The sequence below is a fragment of the Phascolarctos cinereus genome, unplaced genomic scaffold (genome assembly GCF_003287225.1).
Source record: "Phascolarctos cinereus isolate Bilbo 61053 unplaced genomic scaffold, phaCin_HiC Scaffold_9;HRSCAF=440, whole genome shotgun sequence".
NCBI lineage: Eukaryota > Metazoa > Chordata > Mammalia > Diprotodontia > Phascolarctidae > Phascolarctos > Phascolarctos cinereus.
In genome coordinates, this window is record NW_027556402.1 from 192,005,095 (window position 1) to 192,025,279 (window position 20,185).

Genomic DNA, 20,185 nt, shown 5'->3' on the forward strand with positions numbered 1-20,185 from the left:
CTCATCTATAAAATGCGCTGGAGAAAGAAATGGCAAACTGTTTCAGTGTCATTGCCAAGAAAACCCCAAATGGAGTCACAAAGAGTTAGACATGAGTGAAAAATGACTGAACTGACAATCAGTATTACAGTTTTAGTAGTAGATTTTATAGGCATTCCTCCCCTGCCCCACAATATACCATAAATCTTCTGACTCTCAAGTTCTCTATCTCTTCTTGACTTTTGACTACTAGCAAAATTCTTATTTTTACCATCATTCCGAGGCCAATTTCTTCTTTATCCTTCTACTTCAACTAGACCTTTCTCAAATTTTTTTGTATAGTCTCCTATTCAGGCAGGTGCCCAGTGCCGGCTTTATTTCATAAGTACTCAAATTCCATTATTTGATCATTTTCTTTGGAAGTGATGATGCTCATTGACAATATTAAAATTCCCTCTGTTAACCTATCTGTCATTTGCACCTTAGCATGAATTACTTAGATTGATTTCTTTGTGATGTGAAGCTGAGTTCAGCTTCATTGAGGGAATAGGAGTTTTGATTATATAGGTACAGAAGGGAAAAAATACATTTTGTGTGGTTGGTCTAGGTCTGAGAAAGCAGAGCTACTCAGTGAGGACTTGAGAAAAGCCAGGAGAAAGTGTGAGAAAACAAGGTTCCTAGGGGGATAGAAGAAGAAGTGTTTTGAGTCGGGAGAAAGGTCCAGAAAGGGAAATGGGTTGGCTAACTATAACTTCCTGCCATTTTGCTTTGGAAGCTGATGGTGGTGACAAAAACCGCCTTCGGCTTCAGGTGGCTGACATCTGGCATAACTGTATTGTGCCCCAGCTCCCAAAGATACACTATTCTAAATCTCTGCTCCATTCCCTTCCCAAGTATTCTACTGCCAGTAGGGTCTTTTTTGTGATGTCTGAGCATTCCCAGTAGCAGCCAAGCATGAGAAAAAAGGAAAGGCAAGACAAGGACTGCATTGTGTTGTATAGACTGAGGTGTGTGTGTAAGGGTAGGGGCTCAGGCGTGGTGTGGGCATGAGAATGGGAGGGGTTGGAGGAGTTACAATGCAGGAATGAGCTGAGGCTGGTGATAATTATTTGTCTTTATCCCAAGTGCACAGGAGGGATTCTACAGCAGCATCTGTTGGGAGCTGTGGATGGGGAATGAGGCTTGAATAGGGGAGAGGAAGGGAGAGGAATGGGAGAAGTAGAAGTACTTTATTGTATTTAATAAAATGTTTAATATAATGTTTGAAATTCTAACTCATTCAATTAGCCTCTGATTGTTTCTCTGTGTAATTTGCCTTGTCATGGTGTTACAACCTCCTTTTCCCAGGCACAAAGAGCCCATTCCTCAGGCCCTTTGCAGCAACATATATGGGATTTTGGCCACCATCCAGCCTGCAAAAAAGAGCTGAAAATTATCAAGCCCAGCAGAAAAGAGGCACAATGTAGGCCCAGTCACTTGAGGGAGGAGTCAGAGTCAGGCTAGTGGACACTGTCTAGAGTTAGAAGCAGAGGAACTGAATAGCTTCTTACCTTCGGGATTTCCTGAGGCTGCTCAGGCCTATTGTGGAGGTTCTTGGATATGAGTTTAATGTGCTATTGAAGTAGAAAAGAGCCATAGAGATGAACTCAGGAGAAGTAGACTAGTTGCTTGGGCTACTATGTGATACTGGTTATCTCATCACCTAGCTGGGCCTCACATTCCCCCTCTCCAAAATGAGGCATTTGGCCAATAAGATAATCTGAAAGTCCCCTGTTAATAATAAGGAGAGCTACAGATGACCTGCAGAGGACAAGTAGAGCCAAATAGATTATCAAGGGAATATACACATATAGGTTTACATGTATATAGGTCTATATACACATAGAGTATATAGTTTTTTCACCTAAAAAATGCGGATAATAATAGCACCTACTTCCCAGGGTTGTTGTGAGAATCAAATTGAGATAATAACTGTAAAGTGCTCAGCACAGTGCCTGGCACATAGTAAGCACTGAATAAACATTAGCTGTTAGCTGTTATTACAGTACCTTGTCATGCTGGTATGACTCCTTTTCCCAGACACAAAGAATCCTCTCCCCAGGCCCTTTGCAGCATATAAATGCTGTGTGTGTATGTATGTATATGAATATATGTATATGTATATATATACACATATATATATACATATATATAATATTTATATATATACATATACACACACAATTTGTATGCATATACATGTGTGCAGATATATACCTATACACACATATATAGCATATATCCCATATAGCAATATATATTATATTTAGCATATACATATACAATACACTGTATATAGCAGAAATATACATATGTAGATTATTGTGTTTGTGTGCTATGTAAACAATATGTATACATTTATTTAGATGTATACATATATGTACACACATGTATGTCTATATACATGTAGACACATATATACACAAAAAAGAAGGATTGGTTAGGTGGCAAGAACCAAGCATAACTGATGGATAACCCATGTGCTTCTTAACGATATGAAGAGAGGAAAAAGACGCAACGCGTTGGGTATACTCCCTGTGGCAAGTGTATAGGAAGACATAGATAACAGTTTCACAAGATAGACAGGTATTCATGGGTTGCAATCTGCATCAGTGGAGAGAGTGTCCTCTTCAATGAGATTAGGGAGCCCTTGGAGTTTATGGAGTATAAATCTTTAAGTAAAGGCAAAATGAGCACTTTTAGGGGATGTTACAGAAGCATTTCCTGTTCAGGGATGGGTTAAACTAGGTCAGGGTTTCTTAACCCAGGGTCCAGGGATAGATTTCAAGAGATCAAGGAATTTGGATGAAGGAAAAACAATACATCTTGATTTTCACTAGCCTCTAACTGAAATTTAATATTTCCCTCAATTATTCAAAAAAACATCATTTTGTGAAGGGGTCCATAGGCTTCACTAGATTGCCAAAAGAGTCCATGACATAGAAAAGAACCCTGGAACTAGATTACCATTGAGATCCCTTTCTAGCTTTGAGATTATATGAATTCTATAATTAATAATGCCAACTAACATTTATATACCATCTTTTCTACATATACTATTTCACAATCTCATTTGATTCTTAGGATCATAGGATAATAGCTTGAGAGGTAGACAGGACATCAGGTGTTCCTCATTTAATATGATTACTAGTACTATGATGATGGTAGTGATGATTACCACAGTCATCTCTTCCATATTGCTGGTGTTAGGGGCATGTGGTCCCACAATCTGGAAAATGCGTGTAAAAATTTTTGGCCCTTCATTCATACTAGAGAAGTCTGAATTATTATGATATTAAAAGATAAAATACATTGATGTTATACAATACTGCATTTCTGAGTTTCTAAACCTTTTCTGTGTCATCTACTGGCCTTCGCGTTTTGTCTGCAGCTTCTACAAAACTACCAAAAGATTCCCACTTAATTTCTTATGCTGACCCATGGTATATTGAAACCGAGATGGGGAAAGTTGCAATGTGGAAGGAGTAACTGTACTATCAATAGCATGTCTATAGAGTTTTAAGGTTTAAAAAGCACTTTACAAATATTAATGCATTTAACACAACAAATTATGGATGAAAGCCCACATTTTATAGAGGAGCAAGTGTCCTTCAAGTATCCCCATTTTATAGAGAAGCAAACTGAGCCTCAGGAGGGCTACTTGATAAAAAGCTATGAAATAAGTTATGATGATTACTCTGCCCATTTATTTATTTATTTATTTAATTTATTTTCTTTTTTTAATATAAATTTATTTATTTTTAGTTTTCAACATTCACTTCCACAAGTTTTTGAGTCCCAAATTTTCACCCTATCTCACCCCTCCCCCCACCCCAAGATGGCATGCATTGTGAATATCCCTTCCCTTAGCCTGTCCTGTCTTCTACCTTTCCCCCCTTCTCTTATCCCCTTCCCCTTCTATTTTCCTGTAGGGCAGGATAGACTTCTGTACCCCATTTTCTGTATTTCTTATTTCCTGAGCATGTGAAAATATTTTTTTAAACACATGTTTTTAAACTTTAGGTTTCAAATTTTCTCTCTTCCTCCCTCCCCACCCACCCTCATTGAAAAGGCAAGCAACTCAGGGGAAGCTAGGTGGTGCAGTGGATAGAGTACCGGCCCTGGATTCAGGAGGCCCTGAGTTCAAATCCGACCTCAGACACATAATGCTTACTAGCTGTGTGACCCTGGGCAAGTCACTTAACCCCATTGCCTAAAACAGAAAAAAAAAAGAAAAAAGAAAAGGCAAGCAACTCAATATAGGTTGTACATGTGCAGTTATGCAAAACACTTCCATAGTAGACATGTTGTGAAAAAATAACTCTATTTCCCTTAATCCTATCCTGCCCTCCCATTTATTCTATTCTTTCTTTTGACCCTGTCCCTCCTCAGAAGTATTGACTTCTGATTACCCCCTTTCCCAATCTACCCTTCTCTCTATCATCCCCCTGCTCTCTTGTCCCCTTCTCCCCCTATTTTCCCTGTAGGGTAAGACCGATTTCCATACCTGATTGAAATCCTGTGAGAATAAGATTCACTCATTCCCTCTCACCTCCCCCCGTTTCCCTTCCACTGTCAGAGACTTTTCTTTTCTGTTTTTTTTTGTGAGATAATTTACCCCATTCTACCTCTCCCTTTTTCTTCTCTGAGTATAATCCTCTCTCATCCCTTAAATTTATTCTCCAGATATGACCCCTTAATCTTCAACTCACCCTGTGCCCTCTATCTCTCTCTCTATACATATATATTTTTTTCCTCCAACTACCCTAATACTGACAAAGGTTCATGAGTTATAAATATTCTTTCCATGCAGGAATGTAAACAGTTCAATCTTAATAAGTCTCTTATGATTTCTCTTTCCTGTTTACCTCTTCATGTTCCACTTGAGTCCTGTATTTGAAAGTCAAATTTTCTATTCAGCTCTGGTCTTTTCATCAGAATGCTTGAAAGTCCTCTATTTCACTGAATGACCATTTTTTCCCCTGAAGGATTATACTCAGTTTTGCTGGGTAGGTGATTCTTGGTTGTAATCCTATCTCCTTTGCCCTCCAGAATATTATATTCCATGCCCTGGTCCTTTAATGTAGAAGCTGCTAAATCTTGTGTTATCCTGATTGTGTTTCCACAGTACTTGAATTGTTTCCTTCTGGCAGCTTGTAATATTTTCTCCTTGACCTGGGAACTCTGGAATTTGGCTATTATTCCTAGGAGTTTTCCTTTGGGGATCTCTTTCAGGAGGAGATCTGTGGATTCTTTCAATTTCTATTTTGCCCTCTGGTTCTAATATATCAGGGCAGTTTTCCATGATAATTTCTTGAAAGATGATGTCTAGGGTCTTTTTTTGATCATGGCTTTCAGATAATCCAATAATTTTTAAATTCTCTCTCCTGGATCTATTTTCCAGGTCAGTTGTTTTTCCAATGAGATATTTCACATTGTTTTCTAATTTTTCATTCTTTTGGATTTGTTTTACAGTGTCTTGATTTCTCATAAAGTCACTGCTTCCAATTGCTCTATTCTAATTTTTAAGGAAGTATTTTCTTCAGTAATCTTTTGGACTTCCTTTTCCATTTGGCCAATTTTTCTTTTTAGGGCATTTTTCTCCTCATTGGCTTTTTGGACCTCTTTTGCCATTTGGGTTAGGCTATTTTTTAAGGTGTTATTTTCTTCAGTATTTTTTTGGGTCTCCTTTAGCAAGCTGTTGACTTGTTTTTCATGATTTTCTTGCATCACTCTCATTTCTCTTCCCAGTTTTTCCTCTACTTCCCTTACTTGCTTCTCAAAATCCCTTTTGAGCTCTTCCAAGGCCTGGGACTGATTCATATTTTTCTTGGAGGCTTTGGATGTAGGAGATTTGACTCTGTCTTCTTCTGGTTATATATTTTGATCTTCTTTTTCACCAAAGTAGGATAATATAGTCTGACTCTTTTTGTGCTGCTTGCTCATGATCCCGGCCAATTACTTGAGTTTTAAACTCTTTGTTAAGGTAAGAATCTGCTTCCAATGTGGAGAATGTACTGTCCCAAGCTTCAGGGGTTTGTACAGCTGTTTTCAGAGATACTTGTGGGTACCTGTAAATTTTCAGTTCTTCCAAGGTGATATGATAAGATGCGAGGTGTTTACTCCTTTCCTGGCCTGTGACCACAAGTATTCCTTTCTGTCCTGTAACTGTGAGGAGGGATTCCTTTCCACAGCCACTACAAGCTCCACCATGCCAGCACTCCTCCTCACCCCAGCACCGCTGCCCAGAACTGTGACCCAGATCCAAATACGGGCAAAGCAAGAGATTCCTGCCTTAGCACCAGCAGAGAGGTCCCTGCAATCCCTCTCTGATCAGCCACTCAATTCCCCCTCAGTCTGGGGGGTGGAAGCTCGGGAAGCAGCTGCCCCTCCCCCCCAGCCTCGCTCTTGGGGAATGGAGCTGAGACCCTGCCTTCCTTTCTCAGCACTGCAGAAACATACTTTTCCCACTGACCTTCTAAATTGTCTTTGGCATTAGTAGATTGAGGAGTCTGGAAACCTCCACAGCTGCCAGAGATTCAGTCCTCTGAGTCCTGCTCCAGGTTCACTGTGGCCTGCGTGCCTGCACTGCGCTGTGCTGCGCTCCCAGCCCGGCGTGATATGCCTTTCTGATCAATCATCCAGTTTGTCTTGGGCTAGAAATTTGTTTCACTCTGTCTTTTTGTGGGTTCTGCTGCTTCAGAATTTGTTTAGAGCCACTTTTTATGAGTATTTGGAGGGGTTTGGGGGAGAACTCAAGAAAGTCACTGCTTTCACTCTGCCATCTTGGCTCAGCCCCTCTGCCTCCAGTGAGGAAAGTGAGGTACAGAATAGTGAGGCATCATGCTGAAATGAAACAGAGCCAGGACTGGAACTCTGCTTTCCTGACTCCAAATGCAGTGCCTTTTCCCTTATACCATGCTTGCCTTTCTAGCTGCAAAGACATAAAAAGATTCCTAGGGTACAAAGGCTTATTTTTTTTAAATGAACAGAAAACAGCCAAAATGTCTTTCTAGGAGATGAAATTAAATATTTTGTCCGAGTCCTTTTAGCTTTGACACTTACAGACTCCCTCTCCATCAGCCCTTGGACATGATGGGTGCATAGATCTGCTAATATCATTTTAGGGACCAAAGTCCTGAAGGCTGTGGTTTTGTCTAGCACCTAAGTCATTTACCATAAACTCATTTCAGGAGCCTTGAAATATAGTACAGGGCATCTTCATTTTTAAATGAATTTAACAGGCTTATTGAAGGTCTGAGCAATGGCATTATATGTTCCTCAGGGCAATAATTCCCCATTTGTGGATCCAAATTGAACTGCAGAATGAGAGCTGGAGAGATGGACTGATATGGGAAGCAGTTTTGAATTCCATTGAGTGAATGGCTGTCAGATATTTTCTTTGCACAAGAGTATCATGAGCTGTGGTTCTACTTAAGGTTTGCTTTAAAAAAATCTTTTTCATAAGCGGCATTGCTTTAAGCTACTATTCAACTGGTTGGTGAAAAATGAGATTTCAGTGTGTTCTGACCTTAGTTGTTTTCTTGGAAGCTTGTAGGAGCCACATTGGAAGGTTGCAAGGGTTAGCCCATGTTACATTGGGTCTGGGCTCAGAATACTTGATATTCTCTGTAGGGTGATTGTAGAGAAGGCTTTTTGAAAGGTTACAAGTATCTGAATAGACCAGAAATCATGATGTTTAAGCTTCAGCTCTGATTCTTTCACTGACTTTCTGTATGACCTTGAGTAGATATTCCTCATGCCTCAGTTTCCTTATCTATGTAATGTTGTATTTGGACCAGATGACTTGTAAGGACACTTGTAGCTCTAAATTTTATAATCCAATGCTTTGTTGATCTCTAGGGACCAGCTTCCAGCTCTATGATTCAATGAATCCCTCTTGACTCAAGGATTTAGAACAAGGTTTGGGATTTTCCTCATTTTTCCTCCCCTCATTATGTCCACCCCTTTCATGACCCAGAGAGGTGATTTCCTCAAGGTTACCTAAGAAGCCATTTTTTTGTCTCATTTCTTACCTAGCCTTAATCACTGAATGGACATTGCCTCAGTCAAACTGAGAGTTGGGAAAGATCTTAACTTTAAAGGGCCAAGGTCTCCCCCTGCACCTAGGCCATCTGCAGTCATCCAGATCTATATCTTGCCACTGGATCCAGATGCTTTGGAGGAGAAAGTGAGGCTGGTGATTTTGCACAGCCCTCACTCACTTAAATCCAATTCACTTGCAAGTCAGGATGACACTTTACTGATGTCATGGTCCTTTTCAAGAACGAAGGACAAACATCAACAATCTGGTAGTAAATAGCAGGGCCAGGATTCAAACTTGGGCCTCCTAGATTCAAAATCTTTGATTTTTCCGCTATGGCCTAGTAGAGGAAATTGTTCAAAGGATGCCATGGGAATGTAGGACCAAGGAAGGCTGGGGTGGTATAGAAAGAATGGATCTGGCTTTGGAATCAGAGGACCCAGGACTTACTTTTCACACTTTGTATCTCTGTGATCTTAGGCAAATTACTTAACTTCACTTGGTGTTATTTTCTTCATATGTAAAATGAGTGGGTTAGACTAAATGGTCCATTAAATCTCCTCCAGAGTCATGTCTCTGATCCAATAGGTTTATTAAAAAATGAGAGAGGGCCAGTGGTGGTCACTGGCTAGTAGGCCTTCTCAAATGATCACACAATAATTTTGGGATTTCCTGTGGGGGAAGGGTCTTCAAGCCAAGAAGCAGTTCAAGAGGCATTCCATCCTGTGCTATGGGAAGGCATGAAGGCCATGAGATCCCTGGAGCTAGTAGCCCAGGGACCGAGTAAGGCAATTGACTAGTTGAACTGGTCACACTGGGGTAGAGGGCAGGTTTCAGAACTAGAAGCAGTTTCTTTGGGGAAGAATTACATAATGCCTTATTCTAGTATAAGAAATCTTATCTTCAAAATGCCAGCATCTGGGGCATGACCCTAGTTTCATCATACTAGTTTCAGTTCTTTCCAGTTTGTCATTGATCTTCTGTGAGTGAAGAGGGAAGACTCTTCCCATCCCGTGAATTAGGATCCCCTCACTTGGCTGAGGCAAAATTATATGACAATAGAACAATAATTTTTTCAAATAATTAGAATATGAGGTCCATGAGAAACAAGTATTGTTTTACATTTGTCTTTTATATTTGTGCACAATGTCTGACACATAGTAGGCACTTATTACATGCCTATTATTTTACTTATTAAAAGGTTGAGGGATCTAGAGAACAGGAAAGTTATTCTGAACTTGAGGGTGGTTGTTTAGAGTTGAGTGAAAAAAATACGGCTATGAAGACTTGGCTTAGAGCAATAGTTCTTAACTTGGGTTCCATGAATTTGGATGGGGGGAAAATTATATCTTTATTTTCACTGACCTCTTAGTGAAATTTAACAATTACTTCAGTTATGAATCTAGGCAGCAAATCACTATTCTGAAAAGTGGTCCATTGCTTTTACCAGATTTCCAAAGGGGTATATAACATAAATGAGGGTAAGAAACTGTGTGTTAGATTAGAAAAATAAAAATAAAATCATAATATTTTTGAGTTAGAAGGGAACCTATAAAATCAAGCCCAACCTTGTTATTTTACAGGGAAGAATCTTAGGCCCAAAGAAATTAAGTGACTTGTCCAGGTGATCCCTGTGACTTCAAAGTCACCACTTACTGGGGTGGGGTATGATGTTAGGGTGCTGAGGGGAGATTCAGCAATGGGACTAAATCCATGAGCCTAACTGGACCTCCAGACAAATGCTTTTTAGGGAATATAGGGTAATGGGAAGGATTAGGCAAGCTTGGAGAAACATTTATACTGGTCTTCATCATAAGAAAACCACATCCAGTGGCTTTTACATTGAATTTGACCCTTTTATAACATGAATCACTCATAATTTATAGAATATTATGATTTGAAGATCAGTTTCATGTTAATTATCTTGTTTGATCTGCACAACAGAGAGGACAAATATGATTCAACTCCTATTGTACAGAAGATCAAGAGGTTAAGTAATATGCCTCGTCACATAGCCAGCTGTCAGCAGAGCCAAAAGTAGAACTGAAATCTCTTAACTCAATCTAGTGCTCTTGATAGAATGACATGGAACCATTTAGAAGGACTTGATCTCAGCTGCCACACTGACATTTGAAATCACCATTACTGGGAATCAGCAAGTGATTCATAGACTCATTCATGGGAACACAGAATGTTACAGCCAGAAGATGTCCTTGGAACAGAGAACAAAGAATGTTCAACCTGGAAGGGGCATTAGAACATAGAACATAAACCCCGAAATATCAGACCCTGACAGGATCTCAGCAGGCATGTCATGTAGTCCCTATCTGGAGCTCTCATGAATCCCCTAAACAACATCTCTAGCAACATCTCCTACCGTCTCTGCTGGAATGTCTTTTGTGACAGGGAACTCACTACTTTTTGAATCACCTTCCAAATGACATTGTTTTGATGAGAACTACTACATTGTTTCTATGGAGAAAGGATTATCATCTATTTATTCTGTTGGGTTGAGATGTTTTTAGGGTTCTCTAAAGTCTCCAGAGAATGATAATAGTACCAATATTGATAATAACAATAATGATAAAACAGCAATAACAACTAACCACAGAAATAATAACAACAACTGGCATTTGTGTAAAACTTTCAAGTCTCCAAATAGCTTGGCATATATTTCTTATTTGAGGCTCCTCCAGTAGCCTCCTTTGCTGGGGAATGCAGATAAAATGACAAGAAACATATTAATGAACTAGTAGCTTGGACTAAAGTGCTGACCTGATAATCCATTTCTCCAGTTGCTGTTCTAGATTCTGAATTTACCAGCCAGCCCTGTCAAGGGGAAAAAGAACTATTCTTGGAGGTCAGAGATCTGGCTTGGAATACTGACCTTGATGTTGACTGTTGGTTGACCCTAGGGGCAGCTTGGTGATGCATTGGATAGACTGGTGGCCCTGGAGTCAGCAGGAATTGAGTTCAAATCTGGCTTCAGATATTTACTATCTGTGTAACCCTGGGCAAATCACTTACCTCTGTTTGCCTCAGTTTCCTAATCTGTCAAATGAGCTGGAGAAGGAAAGGGCAAACCACTCTGGCATCTTTGCCAAGAAAACCTCAAATGAGGTTTGAATCAAACACAACTGAAATGACTGAACAACAAGATGTCTTTTTAACCTCCCATCTGTATAAGACAGAGGGAGTGTGCTGTAGCTGACTGAGTTAAGTGCTGTATCACTCACAGAAAGAGGGGGAGGAAGAGATGTCCCAACTCTGCCAATTACTAACCATGTGACCTTGGTTAAGTCACTGCCCTCCTTTGGGTATCAGTTCCCCAACCTTATGGACACAGCTTTTTATACTGTACAGAAATATAAATTATAATATAGCTATGTTTCCACTTTTATTTCTTTTGGAAAGTTTGAAGAAATCGTGATTTCAAAAGCAGCTATGATCAAAGAGTAACTGGGCCATGTTAACACTTAAATTCCTTTTAAAAAGTCTATCAATAGATGACTTATATAATAGTTCAGAGTTTAATCCCTGAGATTCTAAGTTATAGAGAAATTGCTAGCCTGTATTGACAGAGGAGATTTCTCACCTGAGAGTTGCTTATTCCAGTGAACCCATCTGCATCATAGTTTGTAGTATGCTTAAATACCCTGTGAGATATTTAAGGAATACCTATAAGAGTTATTATCCACCTTTTACGGATGAGGAAATTAAACAAAGAAGTAAAAATGATTTGCCCATGCATGAGCAGCTAATAAATATCAGAAGCTGGATTTAAGCCCACAACTTCCTGCTTTCAAGTCCAGGACTCTATCTATCAATGACACCACACTCCTTCTCTACTTCCTTGTGCTGCTAACCATTTTATTTTACTCTGATTATTCGATGGACTTCAGATTTCTTCTTTGTAGGTACACACTCTAGTGATTCAGATCATAGGCACTTCATTGTTCTGTGTAATTCTTTTCCATATTCTTCTGAAAATCTTCCATAGTATCTTCATCCAACAGACTAGAGACTTTACCCTAGTTTTCTTAGCCTTCCATAGATACCAATAGGGCCCATAGACTGTCCAGTAGTCATCCCTCAGTCTCACCACAAGATGGACTGAGATCTCTCTGATGACATCCTTCCTACCATTTCTTTTGGTCAGCTTAGCTGGGGATTGTGATGCAGCCTATCCGTATCCGTCACGTGCCTCTCCACTTCCCTTTGACACTCAACTTGAGTTCGCTGGAGAGTGTAGGTCTCACACTCATAGAAAATCAATGGCAGGATATTATTTTAAGATGGGCCTTGGTTTTAAAAAGAAGCTTGGGGTCTTTCAAAGTGCTGCCCAATATCCCAAAGGCAATCTTGTCTGCTCTGTCATCCTTGTGCTCAGTTCTGGTTTTTCTGCATCATTCATGTGCATTGTTTTTCATATATATGTGTGTGTGTGTATTTACATATATATAAACATATGCATGTACTTATATATACATATATGTATTTACGTGCAAGCATTCGCACATATATGTATGCGTATACATATGTGTACATGACACATATATTTATATGATACATACACACCTATATATACACATGCATGCATGCATGCATACATACATACATATATGCATACATACATATAGAAAAGTTCTATGGACTATCCAATTAATTACCTATAATTGACTGGACAAGAAGTATTCTTGGATTCTTCTTCCTCTGCTTGAGTTTAATCCAGGAAAAAGCATCTGCTACATTGAGCAGTATATAGGTTTCATTTTCCTCTAAATCTAGACTATATAAAACATGGATGTATTGGGATATTGACTGGACTTCTCATTTCATTCCCATGGGAACTCTCAGATAAGGAAATTCCCTCTACCAGTGCAAATTGGGACCTTTTGCAACTTAAGAGTCTTTTAAATCCCCAGGGGCCCATATCTAATCTATGTCAGAGATAGAACTTGAACCCAGGTCTTCATGGCTCCCAGTCCAGCCATCTATCAACTACAGCACATTCCCTCTGTATAAAACCTAATTGTGTCTTACATTCAGTGCTATAACTAAATATATACATATATTATACACATGTGTATCTATTTATGCCCACATAGATAAATGTACAGATTTTTTAAATCATAGTTGTGATATCGTTAGTGTGGGAGCTAGCTCCTCATGAGATTCTTTTACCATAGGAGATCAGTTCTGTTTCTTAGAAAATTGCCTAGAATAGAGTTTAAGTAACTTGGCCAGAGTCCCACATCCTGCTTGTGTCAGAATCTATACTTGAACCCAGGTATCCCCAACTCAGGGGCCTCTGACTCTCTGTAATCCCACACTAGCTTGTTACTGTCTCTCTGTCTCTGTCTTTCTCTCTTTACACACACACACACACACACACACACACACAAACACATATACACATACACATACTCATATACATACACATACACATGCACATACCTATACCTATACCTATGCCTATGCCTATGCCTATACCTATACCTATACCTATACCAATACCTATACCTATACCTATACATATACTGAGGCCCAGAGAAGGGAAAAGGTGCCTGGAGTTATATGGCTAGTAAAGGTCTGAGTTGGGATTTTACCCCAGGTCCTTTCCTTCTGGAGGTCATTATTTTTTCAACCCAGCTCAATAGCAGAACTGTTGGGAGGAAAGTGCTTTGTAAACTTTAAAGTGTTTTGAAGATATGAATTATTATGTGTTTCATGAAAAGCTCAAAGGAAGGAATAAATGTAGCTCATTCCACTTGCACCTTGTGTTTTCAAGAGTAATTAGTACTTTGAGAGACAGTGTGGTCTAACAGAAGGATGACCTGGGTTTAAATCCTACTTCTCAAACACATATTGGTTGTATGACTTTAGGCAAATCCAGTTAACTTGCTAGTATTACCAGTCAATTTTTTAAGACCGTAAGTGGCAAATTAATAACCAAATTATGTTGATAGAGGAAGTTTCCTCACCTGAAGTTCTGAAACGAATAAAATTATAGGTCTTGACACCCCCCTCCCCCAAAAAAAGATACTCAGAATAATTAGGGGCATGAAAGAGCTAGCTGTAAGAGAGGTCACTTGTCAGGGCAAAATCTTTCACTCAGGTTTTTGTCCCCATACAAGGCAAGGGGTGTGACTGTTTACCTGATCTCAATCAGTAGCAGGAAGAGATAGGTCATAAGGCTTGGGTGAGCAAAGAGGGTTTTCAAGATCTGGGGCAGTCAGCAGTGAGGAAGAGAAGAAGGATTCAAAATTTACCAATCAAAAGGAGGGGAGCAGAAGGAAAGAATCTAAGAAACAAGTAAGAGGTATAATAGAAGTCAGAGGAATCAGGAGTAAAAGCTATGATAGCCCTGGCCTGGCTCTGACTCTCTTGTTCTTCCTGCCATCCTTCACTGTCCATCTGTCTGTCTTCTACATATTTAATTTTATAGATTTAGGGAAGGAGGTATTAACAAAATGCTTGAAATGAGAAAGCAAAGATGAGAAAATGCATGCAGTGTGGTGTGTTGTGAGCTGTGCTAATAGAAGGGTGTCTACACTGAGGAGATCAATGAGCCATTGAAATATTCTCTTTCTCATAGGCTTCTTAACCAATCTTTATGGATCATGCATTTGGACAGAGAAAAAAAAATATTTGTGTAAATTCAAACTATTCACTTGATTTCCATTAAAATGTTCAATTATTCCTCAATCACCTCTGAAATCTAGGACATATAGTTTCATCTGATAACATCAGTAATAATAGTAACTAATAATAGCTAGCATCTCTATATAGTACTTCCTATGTGCCAAGCACTGTACTAAGTGCATTACAGCTATTATCTCATTTGATCCTCACAACCACCCTGGGAAGTTGGTCCTGTTATTGTCCCCATTTTACAGATGAGGAAAGTGAGGCAAATAAAAGTCAAGTGACTTGCTTAGGGTCACACAGCTAATAAGTATCTGTGGCCAGATTTGAACTCTGTTTTTTTCTGATTATAGGCCTAGCACTCCATCCACTGAACCCCTAGTTGGAGGTAATAGAAGGTAGTAGAAAGAGTACTATTCTGGGGGCAACTAGGTGGTGCATGGATGGAGCACTGGCCCTGGTGTCAGGAGGACCTGAGTTCAAATCCAGCCTGAGATATACAACACTCACTAGCTGAGCAAGTCACTTAACCCCAATTGCCCTCACCAGAAAAAAAAAAAAAGTACTATTCTGGAAGCCAGGAGACATAGGTTCAAATCCTAGTTCTCCCACTTGGTATCTGGGTGACTCCAAGCTACAATTCAGACTGAAATTTTTTATTGTTATTATTTTCTTCTAAAACATTTCCAGCATGGATGTATTATCTCTTTCCACATAAAAGGAACAGTTGTCAGTCACCCCTGAAATAAGTAGTAAAACTTGAGGTTTTGATGAATCCCAACGTAGGCCATTGGCTTGGAAGCTTGTGGAGGCAGTAGAGCGCAGTGGGATGAGCCAGTGTTGTTAATGATTTCCATCTCCTGAGAATGATGAGGGTGTCTTGTAGAACCATTTATTAGGTGTCTTGGGAGACTGATAAGTGTATAGTCCACTAGTGAAAAGGTCTGAATTTTAAATGACCATATGGCGGTAGGCTGGTCTCTTTTCTCTCTTGTAAGAGAAGGAAGTTGGACCTTGTTGCTCGTTCCTGTCCAGTTCTGAAGTGTTAATGTCCAAGATTTAAGTGCCTCACGTACAACCTTTTCTTTGTCTCCTAGGAAATCTCATGCCAGATTCAATCCCAGTTGTCCATTCTGGCAGTATGCAGTGGGTTGTGGGAGAAAAGGATGGTCCCAGTTGAATGATAGATCCAAACTGCTGGAGATGGCTGATGTGGTGACCCCAAATTAACCAAGCTAACAGCTGTGCAGGGACTTGGAGCCCATTCCACTTTTACCTCTCTGGGGTTCCCATGGCAACTGTAGTGTTAAGAGCTAACATGGGCTGGCAGAGAGTGGAATGGAATTTGATGTATGTTAAAATGCAGTGGCCAGTGAAATAATTTTGGATGAATCCCCTTCCTTACTGGACCAGTGTCTGTGACTCGATGGATGTCAGCTTCCTACATTTTTGTGCTAACTTAAGTATTTTAAATTAATTTGGAATGGGATAGGTTTCCATCCAGTAAACCCCTTCCATATTCTTCATTGGTACATAATGAAAACGTCTTTGTTAAGTGGGGCTCAATTTATGTGCTAAATACATTTTTTTATTTAGTTTTTGAACCGTGGATGATTTATACACACCCCTCCCCCATATGCCTTGGAAAGCAGCCACCATTTCAAGAAAAGTAATGAGATGGCATATTTCAGGGCCGTCTTTCTGGGCTTGGAGGGAGAACCAAAGCACCACTCACTGGATGAAGCTCAATGCCTTTGTGGAACACATTGGTAAAGATAAATACCACACGAGAGAAGTCAAGTTGGCTTCACTCTATGTCAAGGCTGGGACTATCTCAGCTGTTCCTTTGGTGAAAATGTGGGGTTTTCAATGCTGGGCTTGAATCATTTGAGCTCGTTGGCAACCATCTTTGGTGAGCTGCATTTTTAAGAGAAAACAATTCAGTTTTGAAATCCAGAGAGCCTAATCTGAGATGCAAAAATATGTACAGGCATCATCTTGGATCTTCTGAAATGTCTGGGTTTGTTTCTTAGTGTTATTTAAGTTGAGTATTGGGATGCTGGGAAAGAGCTGAGATGCATCATCATGGATGTTCTCTCCATCAGTGTAGAATGTGGCCTTTCCATGTTTTGTTGTGGTCTGAAGAACTCATTACTCCAAGAAAGGGGCCAGCCTTCTGCTGCTGATCCTCTCAGCAGTTAGATCAATTGATTAGTTAATCAATGAGCATTTATTCAGCACCCAGTATGTGACAGGCACTGCATTAGGCACTGGAGATCTTACAAATATGAAACAGAATCTGTTCTTGAGCTTGTAGTTTAATCAAAGGAGATAGTATGAACATAAATATACGTGTATATATGGAATAAATATGTGTATATATGCATATATGCATGTGTAAATATATGTATATAAAAAGCAAGGTGCTTATATACTAGTTAGGTGGATAGGACACCAGGACTTGTGGTAGGGGAAGGTCAGGAAAGGCTTTGTAAAGACACTAATGCTTGAACTGAGTCTTGAGGGAAGTGAGAAGGGATTACATTCCAGACATGGTTGATACATAATCTATTACTGAGCTGATCCTTGGAGATTTTATAATTTCTTCCATTTGATTAATCTCTCCTTACTCTATGCTCCAGCTACACAGGCCTTCTTGCTATCCCTCACTCAGGACGCTTTATCCCCCAAGTCTAGGCCCTTTCACTGCTTCCCTCCCCCCATCCCCATGCCTGGAATGCTCTTCCTCCTCCCCTCTACCTCTTAGCATCTTTGGCTTTCTTCAAGACTGAGCTCAAGTTCCATATTCTGCAGGAGGCCTTTTTTCTGCCCCTCCCCCAACATCCCCTTCTGTGTCTTTCCTGCGAGATTACTTCCCCTTTGCACTGAAAATATCTTATACATACATAGATATTTGAATGCTTGTCTCTGCCATTAGAATGTAAGCTCCTTCAGGGCAGGGACCATGCTTTTGTCTTTCTTGGTATCCTCAGTGTTTAGCACAGTACCCAGCACACAGTAAGTGTTTAATAAATGCTCATGGACTGACTCACTGACTGATAGAACCTTGAATGGCTATGAGAACTTGTTTTTCACTGGCACTAACCTTTGGGAACCCAGAATCACCTTCATATTCCCCAAAGAGGCATGGAGGACCGCTTGTGTGCAGGACCTCCCTCTAAGATCTACTAGAAGAAAAAGTAAAGAGCCCACTCACGGTGTTTGATATGTAATGAAATATGCACCATGAGATAAAAAGTGGTATTTCTCTCTGAGATTGGAAGTGATCACTAATTTCTTTTGTTTCTTCCCCCTCCATAGGTAATTTTGATTCTGACCAAGTATTACCATGCTGACATGGGAAAGGTGCTGGAGAGCTCTCTGTGGAGGTAAGGGCTCTCAGAGCCGCCATCTTCTTCTTTTTCAAAACTCTACAAAAGGATTATAGCATCCGCACATTATTTAGCCAGGGAACCTTTATCAGAGGCTACATACACTACAGGCCAAGTGCCAGATATTGGTCAGCTTGCCTGAGCCAAAATCAGTCATCCTTCTTTTGGGTTGGTGTCAGGCAGAGAAGCCACTGAAAGAGAATTAAGAATTTGTGCAGTAGAAATAAACAACATCAGAGAATAGAAAACCTTTTAGAAGCCATTTTAACAGAAGCAGAGGGTTGTTATAAAATTGGGTCAATGAACAATTTCCTACCACTTCTATTCTCGACTTCATGTGTAGCAATCAGAATCTACCGAATGCACCTATTATCTTCATTATCCAGGAGCAGGACTTTCCCCCTTACTTTTCTTTTGGCTTAGCTCAGTACATAAGTAACATGTTGATCAAGAGCATCTTTCTGTACTTGAGATTTGAATTCAGTCCAGTCTTGTGAGACTCAGTTTAGCCCTTTAAAAAAGAAAAAAAGATGATTTGTAAAATTATTTTCTATTAGCTCTGTGGCCCTGTCCCCAGAACATGCATGAGGATCTCATGGAGAGTGAAATAGATATTTGCATGGCACTTGGTGATAGGCACTGAATCTGTTCTCTTATCTCATGACTAGCTGCATCAGAGCTAGTGAACTTTCCTGGTGAGTATGAAGGGCTAATAGACAAATGTTTATGAAATAAGTACCTCCTACCAGCAAGGCACCATGCTAGGTGGGAGGGAATAAATGCAATGGATGAAAATAATCCCTGTTCACAAAGAGTTTACATTCAAATGAAGAAAAAGTAGCATATATTTAAGTGTATACTGAATAAGTACAAAAAGAAAAAAAATCAGATTCTAAGTGGGAGGTAGTTTGGCAGGGAGGGCTGGAAGAAGTCGGGTGGATCAGGAAAGGCTTCACATAGAAAGTGGTTTTTGAGCTGCATCTTGAAGGAAAAAAGATTCTAGCAGGTGAAATCGAGGAGGGAGTGCATTCCAGGCATGGGATTAGGCCAGTGCAAAGACATGGAGAAGGTCAATGGAGTGCCATGTGTAAGGAAGAGATAGAAGGCCAGTTTGGTTGGAAGAAAAAGTGTGGAAGTGAGGGTCGTGGTGGGTGAGTTGGAAACAGGTTGGATATAAGTTTTAAAGAGATTTAAAAGCTAATAGAGTTTGTATTTTAATCCCAGAGGGAACAGGAAGATACTGGAGTTGATGGAGTTAGGCAGAGTGACATGTCAGAGGTATGACTAAGGAAAATAGAAATCACTTTGGTAGCAGTGTGTAGGATGGACTGGAAAAGTGAGAAACTCAAAGCAGGGAGATAATCATGAAGCTATTTTAATTTAGGCAAGAGGTGATGAGGGCCAGAAGTAAAGTAGTCATTATGGGAGTATAGAGGTCTGTTGGATGCAAGAAGATAGAAATGGCAAGATTTGGCATCTGATTGGATGTGTAGGGAGAAGGCGAGTGAGGAGTCAAGGATGATACCAAGGTTATGAAACTGAAAGATTGTAAGGATGGTGGTGACTTTGACAAAAATAGTGAAATTTGAAAGATGAGAGAGCTTTGGAGAGTTGAATTTAAATTCTCCCCAACACATATAGCGTAAAAAATCTAGTAGGCACTTGGTCATATGAAACTGAAGCTCAGGAAGAGATGCTGGAGATGTGTGTGTGTGTGTGTGTGTGTGTGTGTGTGTGTGTGTGTGTGTGTGTGTGTGTGTGTCTGTGTGTATGTAATGTATGTATCTGTGACATGTTTGTATGGAGATGAGAGTTAAATGCAAGGGAGCTGATGAGGTTACCAGAGAGAGAATAGGACTGTGAGTTGGAGCCCCACCAAGGCCAGTAAGCCTTTCCAGGAGTAAAATTCAGTCCTCCAGTCATGGAATGGCATCTTTAACACCAAGTGAGCTAGTTTGAGAATACAGTCTTTTTGTGTGGAAAGGTCAATAGGCTGCGGATAGGCTTACCCATCCACTAACCATTTCTAGGAAAACAAGGCAAATGCTAGAACATCCTGGTAAGGGTACAGGAGAGGGAGCAG

The 20,185-nt window shown here is 40.0% G+C and overlaps 1 protein-coding gene across 5 annotated transcripts in view; it reads left to right on the forward strand.

The window, feature by feature from the left end:
- Positions 1-20,185, forward strand: part of SORCS2 (sortilin related VPS10 domain containing receptor 2) — a 1,236,053-nt gene that overhangs the window by 428,527 nt on the left and 787,341 nt on the right. For all 5 annotated transcript variants that reach the window (XM_020992124.2, XM_020992120.2, XM_020992121.2 and 2 more), the window contains exon 2: positions 18,032-18,099. In XM_020992124.2, coding sequence (XP_020847783.1) covers positions 18,032-18,099 — 68 coding nt within the window. The remainder of the gene's footprint in view (positions 1-18,031; positions 18,100-20,185) is intronic.